This window comes from Caloenas nicobarica, chromosome 1 (assembly GCF_036013445.1).
Source record: "Caloenas nicobarica isolate bCalNic1 chromosome 1, bCalNic1.hap1, whole genome shotgun sequence".
NCBI lineage: Eukaryota > Metazoa > Chordata > Aves > Columbiformes > Columbidae > Caloenas > Caloenas nicobarica.
This window is the reverse complement of record NC_088245.1, coordinates 147,367,425-147,383,339: the sequence shown is the minus strand read 5'-3', so window position 1 is coordinate 147,383,339 and position 15,915 is coordinate 147,367,425. Positions and strand designations below refer to the sequence as shown.

Sequence of the window (15,915 nt, the reverse complement as noted above, 5' to 3'; positions counted from 1 at the left end):
TGGCGCTTTGTATTTTTGCAAGATAAATATCCAAGCCTGAGGAGTCTCAGGTTCTGGTAAGTAGGCCATGACATTTGCTGTTAGGTTTTAGTTGTTTTATTTTTAAGTTATGGAAGCTTAAATTTTGCAGTGTGGCTTTTACAGATCCTTAGTGTCTGCCTCAGTGCTCCCCTGGGTGTCTTGCCCATCAGAAGCTGGAAATTCAGCGAAAGATGTAGCTTAAAATCATATGTTTCTTTTAATGGCTGGGGACTTAAATTTATTTTGTAATTGGTTTCCTTATATTGCATTGTAACTTTTAACCATAAAAATAATTTATTAGGATTACAATTTTTAAAATCAAGCTAAGAAGTGCTCAGAGCACTCCAGCAAACTTGCCAGCTATGTGAGGTAGTGCAGACACCATGTGTTGGTAATACTGTGCGGTATCCTCATCCTCACTCTGCTTGGATTCAGTCGGTACCTGTGGTTTCTTTGCACATTTAGCCTGTGATCTCAGCTTTTTGGGTAACCCTTCCTGCATTCCTGGGTTAGTCCTGTTTTTAAGGCTTACCTGCAGGGATGCAGCTACAGGTAGTAGACACTACTGTAAGGGAACTCCTTTTTACTATTTATGTGAATAGTGCTTAGCATGATGGAAATAAAAAACTTTTCTAGAACCTATGGTTGATACTTTGGTGACAATAAAAGTGACAAGATAAGAAGAGACATTAATATATTTCAGTATTTTGTCAGTTTAAGCTCAGTGTTCTGGCTCGGTAACTTCCAGCCCATAATTCACGTAGGCTGGGCAGGGGATGAGTCCATGTTACATGTCATGAGCTGACTTGGGATAACTAGGAACATTAGTTTATGTTACAGCTTGGTTGATCTGACTAGCTACCACCGAGAGCGCAGCTTTCTTCATTCTCCCTTTCCTACAATGAGCCGGCTCGCAAAGTTAAATCAAAAAATAAACTACACTTCAAAAAAATTGTGGATTTTGCTGATCTGTCTCCATGAGCAGCTAGACCAGCAGTGCTATTACCAGCGCAAGGAGGGGACTGGGAACGTGTACGTAGGGGTGAAGGAGGAGTGAAGCCTCCCTTTGATAGCAGCTGGTGGTTACGTTGCCTCAGCCTTAAGATTGATTAAAAATCCAGCCAAAAGGACCAGAAAGCAAGAAGTGAAATCTACTGCTATGTTTTATGACACGCATGCATATTAGAGTTTTGTCATTTTGGTTATGGAAAGTATTTTTCTAAACTGGAACAAAATTAATGTGTCAATCTTTCCTCTTTCAAACAGGAAGCAACAACTTTATATGGCTCATGCCTGACAACATGCACCACCAGTGGCTGCTGCTAGCTGCGTGCTTTTGGGTGATATTCATGTTCATGGTTGCTAGCAAGTTTATCACATTGACTTTTAAAGACCCAGATGGTAAGTCCAATATTTGATGTGAAACAGAAAATTGAATACACACAATACACGCAAATTGAATATGCACAAATACTCTTTCTGTGCAAAGTAGTTCTGGTCATGTTACCACTTCTTCAGTAGGATTGAGAACAGAACAATTAATTTCTAGAAGTGACAGTGCTGATAGTCAGTTTCTGCTTTTCTTGGTAGAAGTCTGCAAAATTAACATAATGGATTTTTTTTAAGAAAAAGGTTAAGAACAGAGGGGATCATGTTTTGCAGTAGTGTTTTGTGAGGTCCACTTTCTCAAATACACTCAGTTACAGTATCTTGATCTACTAGAAAACATGTGCAAAACAACAGAGCACAATTACCTGTTTAAAGACAAAGGAGATTCACAAGGAATTAAAGATTTAATTTCACATGATACTACCTTTTGTCCTCGTGTGACTGCTTGTCCCGTGGCTGCAGTATTATGTAAAACTTGTGGAAAGTTTTATTTCATTTGCAATGCACTTAGCCTAGCCACCTCTGCCCTGCTTTTTGCATTCAGTTTTATCCTCTGCTCTTTGACTGACAAACAGCTTATAGGCTTTTGCTTAGCTTAAGTAGCCCAGATGGTATTAAGCTGATGAGGAATTTAAGCCATTTGATGACACCACACAGCCTGTTACAGTTTTCTGTCTGCGGAGGAGCTGCTGTCACAAAGCCATCCTACACGAGTTTAGGTTGAAGGTGATGACATGACTTACAGTCCCCAGAGACGTGTATTTCTGCATCTTCTTAATATATGCAAAAAATGTGTTACTTTTGAAGTGCTGACATCACTAGTGCCATTTGTTTCAAGGACTCGATAGTGGATAAATATATTAGGTATACCTTTATAAATAGCATACCTCTGTGTGAGGATCTATTCAGCAAGTCCAACAGATGAGAACTCTAGGCTAACTCAGCTTTCCTTGGTCCCAGCTGGTTTTGGGCCCTAGTACATCTGCAAATAAGCTGATCTTATGTTAGGTAGTTTAATCTTCCAGTATTTCATTCTAGGCCAACTCTCGTTTCCCAGCTCAGGTATTGTTTGAGTGGTTCTTTCCACCAGAATTTGTCAGGAGGATGAAAATGTAGGGTTTTTTTTAAAAAATACACTAGACTACACCCTTTGCATATACTTGCTTTTTATTATCTTGGCTTTCCAATTTTTCTCTTTTTTTTTTTTCTATGGTGAATCTTCCCCTTTGAATAGTTCTCTAAGCAGAAGATTTTGTCATTTCTTAAGCTCCAGTCCTGCAAAGGCATGACTATGGTTAAGTGTATGTACGTGCTGGAGATACCAGTGTTTGTACTGGGACTAATGAAAGGAAATAATGCGAACATACCAACAGAATTTTGGAGAAAGCCCCAACAGGATGGCCAGTCCTGGAGGAGCTCTTCTAGACTTAATAAAATATGGCTTGTCAGAAGTTTTCGTTATTTGGATATGTCTACTTAGCAGCTAGAACAAAACCAGCAGATGCTCAATGAATCAGTGTTCTTTTGTTTAAGCATTTTACTGATGTCTCGGATGCTTGAGCAATAGGAGCTTCTTAATGAGAAGGAACAAATTTCTGTCCATCATCTCTAGTAGTACCTGCAGGCTTGCTTTTAGCCAGTGATATTGAAAGATAGTTTAGCTGCTTTTGCACTGAGTCAGCTTAATTTGATTTTACAGAAGGTTACTATGAGGTAAGTCTGTGCACAACAATATTTACTGTAGCTGATTGTTTGGATGCTTACATTGTTTTTGGTTTTAACTTGCTTCAGTTTTTAGTTGCCCTTTGCTAAAGTCCAGGGTAGGCAGAGTACTCCCTTAAGAAAAGGACATGGCAGGACACACATTTTCTGGACCATAAACCAGTCAGCCACTGTGGATGCAGATGAAGAAAGATTATTCATAGAAGAAACTCTATGAAGGGAAAAGTAGTCCGATATGGATGGAAGTAAATTTTCAAGGAGAAATCATGTTATTTTTGTGCTGTGGTCAAGGGAAGCTGCATCAAATTATTTTTGATCATTCCGTGCCATGTAAAATAAAGTTACAGCCTTGTGTTATTTTTCAGTTTTCCTGTAGCATACCAATAGCAAAAGATGCAAAGGGTTCTTTCCTTACATACTTTAATTTGGTCTCAAACTATTAGCTGCCCTAAAATCCTTAAGAAAGAAAAAGAGTATCAGCTGAGTTTGTTTTTTAGTTTTGGGAGTCTCTCAGGAAGTCCATCAGTCCAGCAATAACAGAGGAGGCAATTTTGTATTTATTGTTGGTTAGTGGTGTTTACTTAGAGCACTAAATAAATAAAAGATGGTCCTTAATTACACTTTTCTTCTGGTAATGTCGAAGAGTTTACAACAGAGGAAACCCGTCTACTAATATGAGGGTAGTTTTATATTTGCACATGCTTTGGGAAGTTAATTGAAAACTAAAAGTCTCCTGCTGTCAGGTCCATGTACCTATACTCAATTGTCTACCAGTCATGATATTTGGATTTATGATTTCTGTGTCTCTTTGCACAGTTTTATTTTTAAAAAAAAGACCAAAATAAAAGATAATGGACATGTTTCTTTGATAAAACTCAACTGAAGGTGCAACCAAAATCCTTACCGAGTACATCCTTTAAAATACTCGTGGTCTGCCTCATGTCTTGTCTAGTTCCTCCCCGTTTGAAATAAATCCTAATGTTTTGTAAGCTTAATACAGAAAGTGATGTTCAGTTGTGTTAGTTGTAAAGCAAAAATAGTTGCCTTCCCCCCACCTTGTGTAATTCTCTTATCTCTCTCCCTGCTTTAGGCTATGGTGCCAAGCAAGAGCCATTGGTACTGACAGCTGTGACTAAAGTGGAGGAGGTACATGTGCCAGAGGAAAAACGTTGGCCTGAAGAATTCCAGGTGCATACTGTTGAGATAAGGCTTACATGTATTAAAGAGTGGGAGAAAATAAGAGACTAAGTAAGAGCTTCCTGTTGTTAAAAGAAATTGCTAGATGGGAATTATTTATTCAGACTGCTCTATTTAGATAGAGCCAACAGAATTCATTTTAGCTTCACAAAGCTAGTTCGTTACGGTAACCTGCTGTCTTGTTTCATCTGAATGATAGAACTTAATGTGTTCCCATTTCTAAGAGAAAATTGTTGCAGTGTTGCTTTATCAAGTCAAGACAGTCATTTTTGCTAGCCTTTTTAATATAATGGCCCAGTTTTGATTACTTGTATTCTGCCTTGTCGTAGCCATCAGGTTCATGGCTCTTGGGGGCAAGCCTGTGTCTTGTCTATTCTTTTAGTTCTCAGCCCAATCTCTCTGATTCTTTTTATCAGTCTCCGTTTCTTTTTCACGTTTTGTGCTCTTTGTGCTTCTCATCTCACTATTTTTCCTAAGTAGAACATAAACACAATAGTACTCAATACCAGTTGATACTTTAGGTGCATCGTTCTGTGCTTTCAGCAATAAAGCAGAACAAATGTGGTACCTGCTAATTTACAGGGAAACTCTGAAAATAGCTAATGCAAATGTAAATTTGAGACTAGTTGCACAGTGGGCTAAGGGCAATTTTTTTCCATTGGTTACATAAGTCACCTTATGTATTTTTGTGATGCAGCATGGAAGTTTCTGTAGCTTTCTGTATAAACATGATGCTTCTTGTTTTCATATGTAAAAAACCTGAAATTTAAGTTATCATCAGAATACTTGAGAGAAACACTTCATTTAGTGGAAGACTGGCAGATCTATGTAGTGAGTTTCAGATCTTCCTTTACTTATATGGAAGAGGATAGTAAGTTTTCTGGATCTAAAACTATTCCCTTTTGACTTCCCAACAGCATGAAATGCAGAACAATAATATTAATCCTGGTTGCATGCAAAAGGAAGTGTCTTGACAGATAAGCAATCCGTCAGGCTGTTCAGATTACATTCTGACCAGGGGATATTGGAGGAGAGCAACAAAAAGAAAAAGCAGAATGAGATTTTTTTTCCTTATGGACGATTGGGATGAAAAGTAAAATCATTGCTTTTTTCATGTGTAGCTTGGACATTGTACCTAAAATCATAGGATCACAGAATGGTTTGGTTGGAAGGGACCGTTGAAGATCATCAAGCTCACCCCCGCTGCCACGGGTAGAGTCATTATTCACTAGACCAGGTTGCTCAAAGCCCCATCCAACTTGTCTGTGAACACTTCCAGTGATGGGGCATCCACAGCTTGTCTGGGCAACCTGTTCCTGTGCCTCACCAACCTCATACTGAAGAATTTATTCCTCATGTCAAATCTAAACCCACCCTCTTTTAGTTTAAAACCATTACCCTTTGTCCTGTCACTACAGGCCCCAGTAAAGTCTTTCTCTGTCTTATAAGCCTCCTGTAAGCATTGAAAGCCCACAATAAGGTCTCTCTGGAGTCTTCTCCAGGCTGAACAACCCCAACTCTCTCAGCCTGTCCTCACAGCAGAGCTGTCCCAGCCCTCTGATAATTTTCATGGCCTCCTCTGGCCCCTCTCCAACAGGTCCATGTCTTTCCTGTGCTGAGGGTTCCAGAGCTGGACACAGGACTCCAGGTGGCATCTCAGCAGAGCAGAGGGGCAGAATCACCTCCCTTGACCTGCTGGCCATGCTCCTTTTGATGCAGCCCAGGATATGATCAGCTTTCTGGGCTATGAGTGCACGTTGCTGGCACATATCCAGTTTTGCATTCATCTATATCCCCAAGTCCTTCTCTGCAGCGCCGATCTCAATCAGTACATCCGTTAGTCTGTATTGATATTGGGGATTGCCAACTGTGCAAATCATTAGTCGAAGGGGGGAGATTTGTCACTAGAAATTTTAAATTTCCCATCGCAAGATCCTTTTTCCTTTCTCCCTACTAATTATGAGGCAGAGGTGGTCATGATTCTTGCCGTAGTCTCAGGAAAATGAGACATGTCGAAGAGGTCATGCATTTTTGAGAAGAATCCTGCCTCCTTTTTTCATTTGCCACAGTAAGTGCTGATACTCGTTGTGTGAATTTTTGTCCACTTAATTTTGTTCTAGCTTGGATAAATGGAGACACTGAATGCCTGCAGGTGTTGCAAAAGAACACAACTTTTATCCTAAATTCTTCTTTGCCAGCCAGGTGGGGCCAGCATCCCTCACAACCATATTCTCAGACATCAGAGCTTAATTTCTGTTGAAATTCCTGTCCCAGTCCCTCAGAAGCTTTCTTACTTGCTGTTGAAGCTTTGTGGGAGTTCCAGTATTTGTTCAAGGCATGTTGCATCCACACAGATAAGACCCTGATGCTCTGCACCAAACTTAAATTGATTTATGGAAAAACTCTTACTACTGTCTACTACTACGTAATGACTTAAGAGTTGGACCAACCTGTACAGCAGCAGCCCAGGAAGGAAACTGTGTGCTACTCTTTTAGTTAATATATAGCAATGTTTTAATAGTGAATCTGAGAGTAATTAGGATGCACAGTTTGGGAGTAATTAGGATGCACAGTTTGGGAATTTTTATACTTTAGAATTTGATCTGAAAACTAAATTCTTGCACTTTTTTTTTTCTTTCCCCTCTGCATTTCATGAAGCCAACTGGAAAAGCTTTTTCTGGAAATCTGATCCGCCAACCTCTGGTTCATATGGAAAGACTTGAGCTTCTCAGGAATGTCTGCAGAGACACTGCATTGAGAAATCTCTCTCACACTGCAGTTTCCAAATTCGTCTTGGACCGAATATTTGTGTGTGACAAGCACAAGATCCTGTTTTGTCAGACGCCAAAAGTGGGCAACACTCAGTGGAAAAAAGTCTTGATCGTTTTAAATGGTATCTACTCTATTGTGGGTGCATGGGTTTCTTTGATGAGGAGGAAAGAACAGAATTGGTCCAACAGGGACAACACTAAAATTGATTCTTTCTGCTTTTTTGCACACTGATACTAAATTTCAGCCTTTCGTTCTTTACAGTTGCTTCTAGTCTTTCCAAAACATCTCTTTTAAAGAAAATGCACCTGTTCTTTCTGTGAAAATAGATCTTAATATTACTTGGCTCGAAAGTTATTTGAGTCATGAAAGCGTACCCATATGCATGTGGTAGGTAGATTTGTTACCTTTGAAGGGGTGGCACTAATTTGTAGAATTTTAAACAAGTAAATTACAAGGTATCACAATTCGCTAAGAAACAATAATGTAAAATTTCTGACTGGAGGCCGCTGACTTTTATCTAGGGTTGTTTAGCCATGGATAAAGCTAGTTAAAACGTGGCAGGTGCCGTTGGTCTATACTGCCGAAATTTTGTGTATGTGCTATCAGTGAGCCATCAAAGGAGTTATGAAGGTTTTGAGGTGCTCAAGGCAATAGCTTGGTCAACAAAGGTATGTTATAAAAGACTGTAAAAGAAGGAGGAGTAAAAGGACTAGTGTGTTTGAATAACAGTCTGCAAGGTAAACACTGCCTGTCTATCTGTAGCATACCATCCTCTTCTAGTAGCCTTGTATGCCAAGAAAAATAACTCATTTTCTCAGGGTTTTCTATTGTACCGCTACCTGCACTACATAAACTTGGCTTGATCATATTTAACATAACACACCTTTGTTTGACATGAGATGATCTTGCCTGTCTGTGCTCCAGGACTGTGAATTTGCTACATCTAGTCAAGCCAGTTGAGGTCCTTCTGGGGTTTTGCAGGTGGTGTAGCTCACAAAGACGTGGGCAAAACCTGGACATTGTAAGCCCAGCTTTCTGTTACAAGCACCCTGCAAACAGCCAGTGCTGCACTTGTGCTTTTATGTTTTCTTCACCCTGCGTGAGCTAGTTTGCACGCCCAGAAGGAAACAGTCACAAATTGGCAAAGGAACTGTGTCTTTCAGCAAAACTGTTGTATCAAGGAGTATGTCTTTAAAAACTTCAATATTAGTTTCAACTTTGATAGATGGATAGGAGCAGGAAAGATATGCATACATATAGGTATTGGCATGTGTCTTAAATACCTATGAAAGCTGCACTCCAAGAAAGCACTAAATATGCAACTATGTAAGTGCATTAGAAGTACTTGCTCTTATCAGAATTTAACAGAGAAAACATGCAAAGAATAGCTCAGGACAGGCAGGGATGTATTGGTTGTGTTGAGTGGAGGATAACTTGTGTCTTACCAGCCTTTTACCTTGAGCTTCCTAGTTCTGGCATGTTGGGAAATGATAGAAAATTGTTGCCGTATAAACATCGGTCTCTTCTGCCCTGAGCTGCCAGTGTACTAGTATCTGCTGATGAAGACTACTGCTGCAGTTGACCTAACTTTTCCCTCTTCGGGTAGTTTGAGCAGGCAGGACTGATACTTGAGGCTGACTACTTTACATCCAAGCACCTAAGTGGTATTTGGAGGTTCAGAATGGAGAAATGCAGCTGTGGGACTGTGGAGGAGCTGACTCTGCTGCCGCTTGTACTGAACCTCTGCTCTGGATGAATGCAAGGTTTCAGTTTCTGAGGCAGTCTAATCTGACATCCGTCATCCACATGGAATTCACCTAGAGTACCAAAAAAATAAATTAGAAAACTTAGAAGCTGAGTGGTGTGGATTATTCACTGCAGTTCTGGAACAGAGAAGGCTGTAGAGGCCTACACCTTAAAAACTTGTTTTGTAGCACCCTGTTCTTGTTGCAGGTTGGTAGCTGTTGTGTGAAGCCTTACTCCTAATGTCCAAGGGGTCCACATGAGATATTTCTTAAGGTCATAAAAACTTCCAGGATCAGGATGTTAAATGCATCAGAATTTAATGACATTATTTTTCTTGTCAGCTTATGTGCTTGCAAAAATGAATATCTGGAGGGTTTCTGTTGTTAATTTTAGTGCTTTTCAATCTGTGTAGTATTGTATGATTGGAATTTTTGTTTCATCACAGCATAGTCATTAAAATAACTTCATGGATCCAGACAGCAAAGTGCTTTTGTGTTGAAGCAATTCCAAAAGCAGCCCACAGCATTTATTTTTTGGTGGTGGTAGAAACTCAGCCAGAAAGCTGGTCCCTTCTTTGGAGTTAATCCTCAGTCTTCCTCTATTTGTATGTGTGGGCAGAGGGAAAGAGAATGGGGACACTGAGGTGGGGAGTTATAGGCTTAGATGTAATTGCTGATGAAATTTGCATAATGTGCTTTTCTGAGAGTTTTGAATCCATTTGATTTTTGGACCTTGATGTCACATATCCTGAAGAATTGTAACCGTTTTCAGCTTTGCAGTCAGAATCTCTCATCATTTAACAGTTTTAAACACAGTAACTGTAAATGCTAAAAATACAGAAAAGAGAAAGATAAAACAAAAAGCTGTCAGCCAAAGGCACACGTACTTGCTTGTGCTCACTTTTTTTCCCCCTTGAAAGGTTCACTTGCTCTGTCTTTTTTATTTTTTTTTTTTCTAGGAGCATTTTCTTCCATAGAAGAGATCCCAGAAAATATTGTACATGATCATGAGAAGAATGGCCTTCCACGCTTGTCCTCCTTCAGTGACTCTGAAATTAAAAAACGGTAAGAGATGCCTTCCCAGCGGTGTGGGAGGCATTTGGAGTCAGTTGTGTTAGGGACAATCAAGAGTACGGTTGAAGTCTACATCTGGAACTGAGGACAATGGAGTTTCTGCTCCAGCAAGTGTATTCTGGCACTGTTCTGCAATCCTCACAGATGTTGCTGTGACTACCTCCCTGCTGGCTTCGAAGGAGAGCACCAGTGCAATTGCTGATATAGTTAGGTGAGCCAACCAACTCCCTCTGGATATAGGGTTTCTGTAGTTCAGTGCATACCTGGTTCTTACATAGTTGACCTTCAGAAGAGAAGATTTAATTGCAAGGTGCCTTGCCTACACGAAAGATTGTCATTGCAGGCAGATTTGGTTTTTGGGATTGAACTGGGTAAGTTTAGAACATGAGTGCTTCTTAGCCTGAGAGCGTTGTCCTTTCAACTGAACCACTTTATCTTCCTGTTTGGGTGCTTCTGGTTCTTCCTAGAGCAGAAAACATACTTCTCTGCAGTAGAGTCCTCTAAATTCCTTTGGCTAGAAAATTTTCCTGTGTCTGCTCTCATATCTGCTAGGGCCTATGCCATATGTAATCCCTGTAAGGGGTGGCAACATGGAGAGAAAAGGGCATAAGATGACAGCTGACACTAGTAAGCTTGTGCTTGTATGGTTTTTGTGTGTATTCAGCCCTTGGGAAGAGTCAGCCCTTATACATGGGCTATCAGCTATCAGCAGAGCTCAGCCCGAGGTTTGTTGCATTTGGCAGTACAAATACATTAATCACAGCTGTGCCTGTGGAAATGGGGTCACTTGATTGTGTGCAAGAGAAAGTACTGTCACCACATTCTTGAGACTGTGGATCCATTCTCCCTCACCGTGAACATAGCCCTGCATAGAAAGTAGCTGTTCATGTGGGAGATGAGCCGTAGCTGGGGTATTAGAAGTTGAATGCCATTATGATTTGGGTTGTTGCGGTCTGCCCACCACAGAAGTTGTGCTGGAGATGCACAACTCTTGTGCTCCAGCACAGCTCTTACTAGGAGTAAGTCAGGAGAAGCTGAAGACTGATCCAAGTGCCTGTTGAGGCTGGAAAGAGTCCATCCCCCTATTTCAGTGAGGACTGGGCTCTAAATCTCCTTTCTCAGCTGTTTACTGAAATAAACTTGGGTTTCAGTTTACTCCTCCTATAGATAATCTCTGACTACAGGATATTATGGTTCAGTGGTGTCACAAAAAATTGTGAAATTTGTTGAAAACTGTGGTCTCATAAAAATGATGTTCTCGACCATTATTGAAAGCATGACAGAACATCAAATAAAGTACCAGAATATTTTTTTTTACTTAAGCAGTGATTTGTCTTAACTACTTGCCAGTGAAAAACACAGCCCTCTCTATGCATTTAGCTGCACCAAGCCACTTTTTTCATGCCTTTGTGTATTTTGCTTCTTGAGCTTGATCGCATGGCATTAAACATATCTTTGACTTGGAGCTTTCAGCATCTTTTGTCTCCTGTTTATATGGATTGAGATAAACTGAGCTCTTCCAGTTTGAATAAAATGTGAAAACTAGGACGAACTATTTCCACTTTGTACTGTATACAAAGCTGTTAGTAAAAAGACAGAAATTGTTTCTAGTCCTATTGATTATAATATAGATAGACTAAAAAAGTGGTGTAAGATTTATATTGCTGTGGCTGTAGTCAGAGTTCATGTACATTTTGTAAGTCTTTGCTAAACACACTTTAAACACTTTGCTTAGCACTTTAATTATTTAAATTTCTTTTTTTTTTCCTTCCTCTGTTTAGACTGAATTTATACTTCAAGTTTTTTATTGTTAGAGATCCATTTGAAAGACTTATTTCTGCATTTAAAGACAAGTTTGTGCACAATCCCCGTTTTGAACCGTGGTACCGGCATGAAATTGCTCCTGGCATCATTCGTAAATACAGAAAGAACCGCACAGAGACCAAAGGGCTTCAGTTTGAGGATTTTGTGCGCTATCTGGGTGACCCTAACCACCGATGGCTGGATGTTCAGTTTGGTGACCACATCATTCATTGGGTCACGTACGTGGAACTTTGCGCCCCGTGTGAAATCACGTACAGCGTGATCGGACACCACGAAACCCTGGAGGACGATGCTCCGTATATCTTGAAAGCAGCCGGCATAGACCATCTGGTATCATACCCCACAATTCCACCAGGCATAACGGTGTACAACAAAACAAAAGTAGAACGGTATTTTTCTGGAATTAGCAAGAGAGACATAAGACGCCTTTATGCGCGATTTGAAGGTGATTTTAAACTCTTTGGTTATCGGGAGCCAGATTTCTTGCTTAACTGACGCTTAGGATAAGCTCTGAAGAAGCCTCTCATGGATTAATGTAAACCTGCGTGAATACCAGCTACAACACTGACAGAGCTGAGAATGACCATTTGTTTTCTAGCTTTTTGATGTTGCTCCACTTTTCAGTGAAATATTTGTCATATGAACAAGCAGGTTGTTTACTGATCATGTTTTCAATATGTGACATTGCAATCTGTTAGGAATGAAGTCCTTGTTATCTGAAATACAGGTTTTCACTTCTCCCCTCTTCCATCCAGGAAAAAAGAGGGAGAAGGAATGGGCTATGATCTTCCCCTCCCTCTTGCAGACAGAATGCCATTTTAAAAATGTTGTGAAGTATTTATAAAGATGGCAACTTCACTGTAGGTTAACTCTAGTATGTGGGTAAACTTGATGATTCATGCTCGTGAGAAAAGCATGTAGTCTCCCCTGAGCTTTGAAAATGAGAGGCCAGAACAGGACTAAAAATTGGTTAAATGCTTGACAAGTAAAATCATCTAGTTTCTGTCATGTGGCTGCTATAATAACAGTAATGCTGATCTAATCCCATTTTTATTTGTCACAAAATGAACCTAATCAGGCAGAAGCTTTAGAGGTATTAAAAAAGGGACAGGTTCCAGAGCCTCGGTTGTCTTTGTATTTTTGTCAAGTGTTTGCTTACTACTGGTCTGTTGAGCCTCATAATTCTATTTTTCATTTCAAAATATTATTTCACTCCTGGCTATGTAAGTTATCTGATAACACCAGGTGCAACTGGAACATAGAAGAAATGTGAAACTGCTAGGGAAACTTTAAGGAGAATTAATTTAAAGTATTAATTGTATTTCCAGGAGCACATGTAGAAGTCACAAGATGCTCTTTAAATATCACACAATTTAACTTGTTTTGTCTTCTAACAGTTAAGATTAATAAAGAAGCCACAAAAGCAGGATGTCATATAAAAGAGCTGCTAGAGTTACTGGGTTTAATGATCTACCTTTTTCCTTATATCCAGCCTTGCTCAATATTCAGTACCTCAGAAAACAGAAAATTTAACCCCTTTTTAAAAAGTCATCTCCCTGCTGCTAAAGGAGACAGAATGAATCCCTGAATTTTCCGGGATAGTGTCCCATAGTGTCCCAACTCAAAAATGGCCAACATTGTGTTACCAGTGGGGTGAACTGGCAACTTGTCAGGAGTTTGAATGTCACTTAAATTTGTGTACCCATTTCACACATTAAAAAAAAAAAAACAACCAAAAAACAGAACTGAATGGATATGGGCATCATGTTTGCCTGTGCTTGCAGGCTCATAAGGTCTCATAAAGAGCAATCTCTTGTTTTGAGTTCACCAGCAATAAAAATCAGCGCACTGCCACCTCATCCCACCGGCAATGGGAAAGGGAGACTATATATCTGAAATACAGGAATTGCTCTGTCACAGTCATCGTGTGAACTGTGTTTTTTTTAAATCTTAGTCCTGAAAGATTAATTTTCAGGGCAGCATAATGTTGCTGGCTAGAAATGCTGATGATGGCCAGTGCTATGGAATCTGCTCTTAAATCCAGCCACAGTAGGTTTTTGATAGCTTCCTGGATCAACACAAGGAAGCATCTTGCACTTGTGAAAAAGAAAAGCTGTGCCAAGATGACATGTGCTGCTGCCCACAAAAAGGAAGCCCTGTTGTAGCTGGAAATGATTTCAGAAAGATCTCAACACACTAAATGAAATAAGGGAGAATCATTAACTGGGCATCGTTATCAAGAGAATAGTCCAAGGTGGCAAAACTGGAAGGTGGGATTTTTTTTCATTTTTTTTCCTCTTTTTTTTTCTTTTTTTTAAAGCCAACAATTACAATGCCCTAACTTGTTAGTTCTTAGCCAACCACAAAAAGATGTTAACAGCTCCAGGTTTTTCTGAGGTTTTCTTAATATGGGAGCTTAGCAAAATATACTGTTAAATGCATTTTGGAGCTGTTGAGTGAGTGATTACCTCTCTGCTGATTTGAAATGTAACAGTGAATAATGTATAGTAAATTCAGGCCTTTAAGTTTAATTCTAATAAAGTAAAATTGTTTTCTTCTGAAAGCATAAGCTACTGATCACACAAAACACCAATGTATGTTTTTATTTTTCTTGGTAAATGACTTACTGTATTGATTTCTGAAAAGTTGCCAGGTAGAAAATGCTACATAAATATTAAGTAATAATTTTTTTTTCTAATAGCTTTCCCTCCTTTGTGTTCTCTCAAGCATCTGACAGCACATGTGGACAGAACTATGGATTGGCATGGGCAGAGGTTTGTACTGCTCTCCCTGCTCCCATGCTTTTCAGGCTGGGACTGGAACACTCCTTATCATTTCTTCAATTCAAACGCCGAGTTGCTCTTTTCAATGCTACCCTCCTGAGCTATATTTTCTTTCTAGGAGTGCGGTTTTTCTCCTCACATGGCTGAAGTAATGATGGCGGAGTTTTGGCATGGCACTTGCAGAAACTTGGAGAACATGAAAGCTCTCGGTGAGGTATGGTGTGGTTCTCCTCATCTTGGTCCGAGGCAGATAGGGTGGCCACAGCACACTCTGTCAGGAAGGAGGGTCTTGCCCTGCTAATTATGATTAATTAAATGCTTGTGTTTTGTCTTAGCTTAATTGTACTCTATACAAGCTATTTACAAATCTAGTCCCAGTGGTGTGCATTAACGTAATTTGGCTGTTGTCATTTGCTTTCGAACTGCAGGTATTATTCTTGTCATATTTTGGGTACTACTGATTGTTACTTCTCTTTTATTGTTGTTATAGCTTCAGAAAACAAAATCACATCCTTTATGCATATCTGTTTCTTTTTTTGTTCCTCCTCAGCAGCTTTTGAATCCTTTGACCCATTTTAACCACATTTTAGAGAGGAAAGTTGACTTTTTAGGGATAGTGAGTTGCAGTAGTCTTTCTGAAAACAGGAGAGGAGAGAACCATTCTTTGTACATCAGAGAGCCTGTGCTGTATGTTAGCTTTAGGAAAGTACAGACAGGAAACCCAGTTTTACTGCTTCTGCTCATAGTGGAGCTCCTTGATTCTCATGGACTCCCTTCCCTAGTGCTCCAAGTCTTCCCTCTGATCTCAGCTAACAAAGACAGAAATCATGAATTACAAGGCTTACCATGGGTCTGTTATCTTCATGTTTCGTATAAAATTAAGGACACTTCTAGAGGTCAGCCAGCTGAGGGGCTTTTGAGGTCTTGGGGTTGTTTTTGTCTTCTTTGTGGTGAAAATGCATCCAGAATTCACTTGCTCGTGAGCCAACTTTAAGAGCAATGCCTGTCCCCTTTTCTATTAACTTCAGCACGCAGCGCATTATTGAGAGTGTGCTTTCAGATCATGTGCCGTGAAAATGCTTTTCTCTAGTTAAAACTGTATGTGGAGTTTTTTATTTCGGGAAGTATTCCTTCATAGAAGTAGCAATTCAAAAATGTCCTGAAAATACATATTTTTCACAGATAATCACATTCTTCTCCTATTCATGCTCAGATGCTGCCCTGTTTGTACTGAGGGTAACAGCCCCCTGCTGCTACCGCTTGTCTCTCTGTCCTCAGATCAAGGAAGCCATCAGACAGCTCTGTCTTTTGTGTAATATTACTTTTTCCTTGAAGTGTTAATAACTTTGTTGGCTGGGAAAGCCACCTTTGATCTTATCTGTGCTCCA

General features: G+C 39.8%; 1 protein-coding gene across 1 annotated transcript; it reads left to right on the top strand.

Annotated features, from left to right (window-relative positions):
• Positions 1–1,293: 1,293 nt before the first annotated feature.
• On the top strand, positions 1,294–14,256 carry CHST10 (carbohydrate sulfotransferase 10). The gene is made up of 5 exons (XM_065649277.1): positions 1,294–1,422; positions 4,223–4,320; positions 6,988–7,222; positions 9,806–9,911; positions 11,702–14,256. The coding sequence occupies exons 1-5, from the start codon at positions 1,311–1,313 to the stop codon at positions 12,237–12,239; spliced, it is 1,089 nt and encodes a 362-aa protein (XP_065505349.1). The 5' UTR covers positions 1,294–1,310; the 3' UTR covers positions 12,240–14,256.
• The last annotated feature ends 1,659 nt before the right edge of the window (positions 14,257–15,915 follow it).

Bases quoted from the DNA above. Each gene is read 5' to 3' on its own strand.
- CHST10 (XM_065649277.1), top strand. From the start codon at position 1,311: ATGCCTGACAACATGCACCACCAGTGGCTGCTGCTAGCTGCGTGCTTT. The intron at 4,321-6,987 runs GTGCATACTGTT...CATTTCATGAAG, and splicing joins GTTGGCCTGAAGAATTCCAG to CCAACTGGAAAAGCTTTTTC. The intron at 7,223-9,805 runs GTATCTACTCTA...TTTTTTTTCTAG, and splicing joins AGTCTTGATCGTTTTAAATG to GAGCATTTTCTTCCATAGAA.